The following is an 8,990-nucleotide window of genomic DNA, read 5'->3' as shown; positions in this document are numbered from 1 at the left end:
TATTTTTCGTTATTGGTTGTAATTCTTCACGCTGAAATCTACCGTCTATAACTTCACCATGGTAGTCTTTCAATTGATAAGTAGGAGGGTCACCTTTACGACATTGAGATACGAAAAAGATTTCTTCGGTCCAACTCGCCAAGGCACTTTTTACAAAATTACCACGTGATTTCGAAATCCTGACGGGTGTGTCGATAGTTAGTTTGGGTTTTTTAGGGGTCATGTCACCGTATAACCTATGGAAAATTTGTTCTTGATTTGAATAATCAACATCCGCTGGAGGACACCCTATAGCCACGTGAAAAGTAGTGTTATATCCTCGGCATATCTCAGACAGGACATTGACATAATTCAAAGTCTTATTATGCGTGAAATAACGGTATAGCACTTGCTTCACAGTACGAATACCACGCTCACATATCGATGCTTTCAGTTCACTATTTGTATGAAAATGTCGCACATTGTTATCTTTCAAGAAAGTCTGAAACGCATGATTGGTAAACTCAGAACCCTAATCACTTTGAATAACATGAGGTATACGATCCTTAAATATTTCCTTGAATCCACGAATAATACCTTGCGAGGTTTTGTTCTTGAGCGGATACAGATATAAAAATCGACTGAAACAATCGATCGTCACCAACACATATTTAAAATTGTCGTTTTCTTTTGAAAGATTTTGCATATGCATGAGATCGGTTTGATACTGAACACCGAAACCGGATGTAATCACTCTAGGTCTCTTAAATTTCTTTCGATAGGGAAAATGTTTTGTGTACGCGTCCTTGCTCGAAAGAAACTCCTTGACTTTGGCTCTATTCCGCCCTCTAGAGAATACGTATGCACCGCGGTAACTACCAGGTAGCCCGGGCGTGAAATACTTAGTATGGCTCCCATCCGTATCGTCTCGGGGTCTTGGGTGTACGACCACTTTTCGTCGAGGCATGCTGAGTCTTTACTTTGCTTCGTTGGCTACTCGGTGATGGTATAGGAATTCTTGATGGTTCACCCTTGATCAGGCGTCGCAGTGCGTCCAGCTCACTAGCCGAAAATAGATTCCTTTGTTCTGATATATCGATTTTCATCGGTTGATTCAATGTGTCGTGTTTTGTTTGATAACGATTTAGTGCATCGTTATATAAAGCTAATTTTCGTTCTTGGGGTATGTTCATCTGTAATATGTCGCTCATACATTTGTCGATATCCAAATCCAATTTCTGAACGTCAGCGCTGTTGATCGGATTCGGATTTATGAAGATTTTTTTAAAAGAAGTCATTTTTTGAAAAGATTACCGAGTAAACCAGTGACGACGGGTAGGATGCTTGATAATAGAGTCATAAACATACCCCCATTCTGGTTGACCATACGTTTTTTTATGTCGAATAGGGATGTCTTTCCTGACAAGTCGACGTAAACTACATTCATGAGCTGATAGTCGCTTTCTTTTATACTTTGAAAGAGGGATGTTGCCGTTTAAAATGTTCTTTGTACAATCGCATATACACTCGATCAATTCTTTGCTGGCTCCCGATATAATTTGCTTGCGTATTTCGGGTTTACTTATATGTAGGAACTCTAGTGTGGGTATATGCCGCCGTGTCGGAGCTGGTACCTTGGTCATTTTGAGTTTAAAGTCGGCTCTGTACTTGGCTATTTATACCATCGGGCTATAAACCACCATGGTTTCACCAGGGAATATATTGGTCATAACGCGTCGATTTTCAGGCGCTTCTTGTGTGAGATCGAGGAATAAATAACTATGAGGTTGTCTAGCAGCGTCACGATAAGCCTCTGTTAAAAATCTAGAGTTTGGATACATTTGTCGACCAAGAAAACTGATCTGCTGTTGGTCGCGCGGATTCTTGAAAATCACCATGTACGAGCTTGAGAGACTCAAGTCACGTGCTCCTTTACCCTTGTGGTACAGGTTCTGCGTGATATAGCAAATTGACTTGGCTGAATGATGTGAAAATCTTGTAAAGTAGTCTGCAATTTTCGCTGTCTCAGTCATGAAATCATCCACTATAATCAAGGTGTCTTCAGAGCAAACCTTCAACTCTTCTAAAATATCTAGACCGGCGTGGAATTCTACGTTATGCATCGTCTTGAAAACCTCCTCTGATAATTATTGTAACAATATACGACTCTGGAAACACTTGGTTTAATCATTGATGTGGCATGCCTAATCAGCTTGGTGACGAAAGTAGTCTTCCCACTTCTCGAAGGACCACTCACAATGCATGCGAAAGGGTGGATCAATTCCATCGTTTGTTGTTTATTGAAAACTCGATAAAGTGCGTGTGTTTATATATCATCAAGGTTGGGAATATCCACTGTTGTAGTCATCTTGTTCTAGTGGAATATATAAACCCAGTAGAGTTCGATTTAACAATTTTCCACGGGTTATGAAATCTTCATCTGTCCCTCGTAATTTCGTCAGTGGAAGTTGTAGTGTTACGAACGCTTTATTCAGGTCGTCAAGCAGCTGATCCCAATCTGCAAAATAATAAATCACTTAAGAGGATTCATAATACGAGGGGATTCACAGCGCTTCAAAAGCTAACAGCGTTACAACTATAGACCTCACCCTTGGAACACTCTTTCAAATCTTTATGTTGTCTCGACACGCGTTTTTCGTATAATTCATGTGATATCTCTCGATTCAAATACAGCTCCACGAAGTGTACATGATCACGGCGTTGCACAAGTGTCTTTTCGTGTAACCGAGTCAGGCCTGCTTGTTCCAGAACAGATATTATGTAATCACTAGCCATCTGTAAAACAAGACACAGATTTCAGGAAATATCGTTACTAAAACGTTTTAGTTACAAGTTGACATTTCGAAAACACCCACAGATTGTAAACAAAGTTTCACCTAAAACTATCAGTGTTCACCACAAGATTATATTCACAATGACCAAGGGAATCATGTTTGCAAAAATCATCGGTTGTAGCATCGCTACTTTCAGAGTCAGAACGAGGTCGTTTCAAACTGTTTGCGACTCGATGTTGATCAAGGAAAAATTGGAATTTTCGATGTCGCTTGCGAGTTCTCAAGTAGGCTTGTCTCTCTTCGTAACCGAAAAGCGGTATCCACGAACAATTTTTCCCCAAGACCACATAATTTGTCAGCTTTGCCCTGTTGAATAGGCTGTGGTTATCACTCGGCGTCTTTCGATCAGGAAATTGTAGTTGAAGTAGCGCTTCTATGCAGACACTTCGGACACGGGTCCATTTCTCGTCTAGTTCCTGACGGCGCGCCTTGGATCGATCGATGTGAGTTGTCGTCGGTGCCGTGAATCGAGAGCTGTGTTAATTCCTGCTCCAGTTCAAGCGTCTCTTTGTGCAAACTATTTAAATCCAATTCTGACATTACTGACTCAATATATGAAATAGCATTATCCATCTGGAAAACCAATGACACATTAGCACATAAAAAGGACAAGTAAATCATAATAATAGCAGACACACAGAAGACACAGATAAAATACAATAACACACAAAATATACAATTACATCACAATGGTAATAAACATTCAATGGTAGGGTTGACACGCCATCCTCGAGCACTCGGCGTTTGGCATAGAAATAGGAAAATGTTTTACGCTGTTGTTTGTACGTATAGACACCCCTATCTCTGCACCGAAACCCCTTGTTCACCCCCCCCGACAGATTGCCTAGATGTCAAGACACCCAGAAAAGTTTCGAAATCGACTGGGTTGGATTTCTGGAGGCCTTTGGAAGCCAGTTTTTTCTTTGGTCCATCGCAAAAGTAATTTTTGGATTGGAGTCCACAGAAGGATGTACCACCTTCATACTCCACTTTCATCAAACCCGGTTGACGAAGGCAATAGGCATACGTGTCTTTGCAACACTGTCGCGATCGGTCAAAAGAAACCGGATCAGCCAAAAACTCAGCTCGGTGCTCGTCACAAAAATAGCGTGGAAACCAGTTCTCGTATTCCACATAAAATTCATCCCTTTTCTCGGGGATAAGGATATCGTCGAATGAGGCTGAATGCGAAAGATAGAGGGAGTCTGTGTCCATCATTAATAGCATGAAGCACTCGTCACGGAAATATTTACACAAGCAATCATAAAAAAACGACAGCATCTTGAGCTTAGCGTTGTTATAAACCCAGAACCCCACCTGAATACAGTTACCCCACTTGATCGTTTTAGGTCGCTTCGTTACTTCAAATAGATCAGCGTTCAATTCGTCATATTTCACAAAAAAAACGATCCTTCACGCGGGCACCCAATTCACTTTTATCACAGTAGGTGGTTCGTTTGAATTTACGTGGATTCATCAAGACCCGACCATAGCTGCTGTTTCCGGCTACTTTTTGCGTCAGGGCAATAATCTCTAGGTTAGGGTCACGGTCCCCAGCCCGTCGACAGTCTGAGACATTTTTTGCAAAGTTGTCAAAACATGTCTTTTTGGTGAATTCGACCGCCTCATGAATTTTTGATATAATCAACCCGTGCTCTACATACCACTTGATCAAGTCAGAGGTCAACAAGATTTTCTTACCCCAGTATGAAGCAACTAACATGCGCGTGGGTTTGGTGAGTAATTTACGATCAATGGCGAACTGTTTCATGTGACCTGATAAATGCTCGCGAGACACCATCGTATTTTTGAATATCGGACATAGTTCAACAAACTTCCTTTGCAAATGTTTTGGCGTAAAAATATCGACTGATAAACACCCAAAGAATGTACCAGTCATTACCATCTCCATCAATTTATGCGCGGTGACAGACTTGGTTCGAGTCAATTGCGGTTGGATACCATTAAGATATCGCACAATATCAGGATTTTCCTGTTTCTCTGTGCGCCAGTCACATTCCCATTTACATATGACTTGATAATTGAGGCTTTTGTAATAATCATGAACACGTTTAGTTCGTTCTCGACGTTCCGGATCATCACAGCCAAATCTGTATTGATGCGCGTGAAAATGACACCCAAGAAAAGACAAGATTACCCCTTGACCAGCTGAATTACGATAGAACCCATCAGCGGGGTAATTACGGGCTCCTACGCGGATTTCGGGTCCATTAAAAGCATGGTGGACATGTACATTGTGAATGTGTGAATACCAGTTTAGCCATTGAGCTGCTGTCTCCCCCCATTTCGGTGCGGTCTTTACAGGTTTGAATTTAGTACACTCAGCATCGAGTGGTTGCCAATGTACCGGGAAACCAGTTGGACTAGGCTCACTCAAAGCAAAAAGGTATAACGAATTGCTGTCCAGCCCTGTTACATGTTGGGTAATCTGAGCGTTCTCCTTGTAAAAAAATTCTTTGATTCGAGTTTCACCCTGTTTTTGATATCGATGAAAAATGACTGACGGTCCACCCACTAAATTGTCTCTGAATAGCGAAACCAGGTCTTGATGTTTATCATTGAACAAGGTGAAATCGCGCGGAATGCTATTGAAAAGATGCCTTGATACAACCCCAGGTAGGGAGACAGCTTCCTTGAATATATCCACACTGAACTGACTTTTGAAAGATTGAAATTGTTTTTCTAACCCCTCAATGAAGTAGTGAGTATCGATTGCGTTGTACCATTTGAGATAATCACGTAAAGTAGTCATTTTGTTATCATTCCAAACCTTCAAACAGTTTTCATATTCAGCTGTGGATATATTACGACCCTTTAGCGAGCTGTAAAAGTCGCTGTGGCTAGGAAGACTCGTATAATCCAGCTTTTCCAAACTAGTCAGAAACTCGTACGGAAAATGACCTTTAGCGGCGCTACATTTGAAGGCTTTCAAATAAGCATCGTACGAGAACCCGGGTGCCAAGTAATTCACAATATCCAAAAATTTAAGTCTGTTCGTTGTCAACGAGAGGAAGTTGTTACCTCGTTTCAATACATTCAGATTTTCATCAACGAGTAAACCCATCAAGTACTCTTTGAGACAGTTCAAGTCATACCGACCACCATTGAACGACAAAACAGGGATTTGTTTTAAATATCGCGTAAACTCCTCTTGTAAACGTTCAAGTGGTATTTTTCTCTCGGTGGGGTCGAGCGCCTTCATTTCGGTAATTTTACATTCGAGCATGTCCAAGTAGTGTTGATATTCCATCTGTAACAACCTAAATGACTCACTTTGAATATCATGAAAATGATCAACCATTTCTGCACACAAGTCGTTTGGGTCACCACTCGAGACAATTACATACGGTTCCAAGAACCCTTCCACATTAGAAGATATACTAACAGAAATGGGAATATGTTTACACTCCCATGAAGTTTTGGAGGAATCTGGAATATCACACTTTTCAAACATGCTCTCTATATCGAACGCGATACGGTATTTGAAATAACGAAGCTGGTGAGGAACAAACACCCCTTCTAAATCAAGCTTTTCAAATATGTTCAGTGGAGGGGTATACACGCCACCGGGAAACACTTCAACAGGTTCTGTTGTACATTTATGTCTGGTCAATTCATACTGCAAATTGAAAAATCTTTCACAAACATCACATTGATAACTCTCAGCGTAACGGAATATATCGGTAATCAGACAGAAATGGTTGCTTTCTAAATATAAGTACACAGGTTTCGCTTCAAACGTACTACGACGGAGTGCAACCGCTTTACCCTCAGTTTTTGTGTACACAAATATAGCAACATTAAACAAGTCCTCGATATCATCCAACATGTCAAGAGTCACACCAGATTCTACATTTACACCATACACCGAAGTGAATTGTTGAGCCATTGCCTTTGTATCTTTACCTAGTGAGTGACCAATACAGCGAAAAGCACACAGATTGTCATTGAACAGATGCCAATTTTTCCGACGTAGCATCGTCAAGATGCATTTCGATTTTGTAAGCCATGTCGGTAGCTTAATGCCAGCACAACCAATCAACATGCCATCGGTAGGATATACCTAAAACTGTACATTAGTCAGACAGACCGGCAGTGACTTTGTGTTTGATCGAGAATTTCGTAATAAATCAAGCGCCGTTTCCAACCTTATAGACTCAACAAATTCATTGAATTTAGCTAGTGTTGAAATCGCCGCCGGTGTTTCTAGTACACTATCAACATTCGCCGATGCATGAAAATAGCGAAATCTTAGAGTCTCGACATGGTACAAAATAAATGCATACGCGAAATTGATTTTGAAACGAGTCGACTCTGAGAAAAATATAGCTTGGATATCGCGGTAAACATCCGCTAGCTCCCGACCGATGACTCGAATATTATACACATGACTAGTCTTTTTCACTACATACGATTTTATCGCTTGCCAGTTCTGATTTACGACTTCCTGGCGTTCGTCACCGATCTCTGGTGGTGCATTCTCTTCTTCACGAACACGACTCCATCTGCGTCGACTCATCTGTAAAATTGATAACACGCAGTCAACTTCAGCACTTGGGGAACATGAAACTAGTCTTACTTACAGTCTAGTTTCTTTGTCGGTGTCTTCGATTCTTTATGCTTAATAAAACAAGCAACACATCAATCTATGTCCACTAACGTCGTGTTATAGCAGATAACTTACCAGTAGACTCGTGCGTTCAACTCGAGTTGGTCTGTCTGTTCAACAACATAGAGAATTACATCATGTTCACTAGTTCTGAACAGTAATAACTCACCTATGCAATTCTTTACTTCAATTCCGACGCTTGTTTTGTCTGTGGGATAAACGAATGACATATTACGTTCATAAATCAAAGTAATCGTACCGAATAACTTACTAATCAACTCCTTATCCAGCAATCCGCGATCGAATATATCCAGACAGTCAGCCACGTTGTTCGCTGCTCGACGCCTGGAGAGAAAGACCTAAACCGCTAATTCGAGATTACAAGAGCACCAGCGCCACTAGTGGTTGAATTTCAGAAGCTATGATTTATGGCTCTAATGTAAAATCTGAAGCGGTAAACAGAAATTGAGAATACACACGCACAACAATGAAAACCATGCAGCACAATCACAAATTATACTTCAATTTCGTTCTAATTTCTAGAAGTCGATGCAAGTACTCATCGGTTGCGGTATTTAATTCAGGTTGAATCTCATCGAGACTCCAGCGCTGACCCTTGACAGCAAGCAATCGTTTGATGTCAGTCGTGAGCTTTGTGACTGTCAAATTTTTTTTCTCTATCAACGAGTCAACATAGCATAGTATTGAACCTAAATGTGGTTTAACAACATCAATAGTCTGGAGGTGGGTGATCATCTTGTCAACTGTGTATTGACATAGCTTTTCTTCCTGCTTCTTCTTAGCCTTCGTATCGTCGCGAAAATCGTCGTCATCTTTTAAAACACTCGCGGTTTTAGACTTCACGGGTTTCTTGCCAGCCTTCTGTCTGGGTTCAGTACGACTCGAATTTTTCAATTTCACATTATGAAGCTGTTTAGCCGGTGGTATGCCTAATTCCACCATCGTCGATATTGTTCTTTTTCGAACCCTCTTCCCGGTTGATGCAGATTTAGGAGTATCAATCGCTGATAACGGCTCAGCGGAGCGTGGTAACGTCACCCCAGAAGTCGACGGCTTCTCAGTACTCAGTAATTTGATGCTAACGGTTGCCTCATCAGTCGGTACACACGGTGCCGTCACCAAGTTCGTGAGATCATTAATCGCGCTTTCTCTAGCTAGTTGACCCGACTTCAGCCACGCCTGGTGCGCTATATCTGTATGGTTTGGTCGCATTTCGATCGTTGTCGTAGAGTCTCGTTCTGTGAATTCAACCCTTAAATCAGGCGTCATCAGATCTCCGGGATTAATCGCGTCAAAGATATCCGCATTCTCTTCAAATTGCGATTCAAATGCATTTGGTTCATAACCAAATTTATCAAGATTATCTATCTGAGCCTCGGCCATTGTATAATAATTAATCTAACTGCTCCAACGTTTATGTCTGCGACAGTGAAGTATAACAACCTAATCTCGGTGGTGTCTATTTATAGATTTAATTTTTCACACGCATACACAGACCTCTTCTT

The 8,990-nt window shown here is 41.1% G+C and overlaps 1 protein-coding gene across 1 annotated transcript; it reads right to left on the bottom strand.

The window, feature by feature from the left end:
* Window positions 1–1,734: 1,734 nt before the first annotated feature.
* Window positions 1,735–7,352, bottom strand: LOC145441041 (uncharacterized). The gene is made up of 2 exons (XM_080318826.1): window positions 2,589–7,352; window positions 1,735–2,497 (listed from the first exon to the last, which is right to left on the bottom strand). Exons 1-2 carry the CDS (start codon window positions 2,773–2,775, stop codon window positions 2,316–2,318), a joined length of 369 nt encoding a protein of 122 aa, XP_080174952.1. The 5' UTR covers window positions 2,776–7,352; the 3' UTR covers window positions 1,735–2,315.
* Between the last annotated feature and the right edge of the window lie 1,638 nt (window positions 7,353–8,990).

Source organism: Botryllus schlosseri, chromosome 6, assembly GCF_051294905.1.
Source record: "Botryllus schlosseri isolate E-star chromosome 6, Bs_hap1, whole genome shotgun sequence".
Lineage (NCBI taxonomy): Eukaryota > Metazoa > Chordata > Ascidiacea > Stolidobranchia > Styelidae > Botryllus > Botryllus schlosseri.
Note: the sequence above shows the minus strand (reverse complement) of the source record. Positions and strands in the feature narration are given on the sequence as shown.

What these genes read in the sequence shown, in the direction of transcription:
- LOC145441041 (XM_080318826.1), bottom strand. Translation starts at nt 2,775, where the DNA reads ATGGCTAGTGATTACATAATATCTGTTCTGGAACAAGCAGGCCTGACT. An exon ending in TTTGAAAGAGTGTTCCAAGG is followed by an intron (nt 2,498 to 2,588) that starts GTGAGGTCTATA and finishes ATTATTTTGCAG; the next exon opens with ATTGGGATCAGCTGCTTGAC.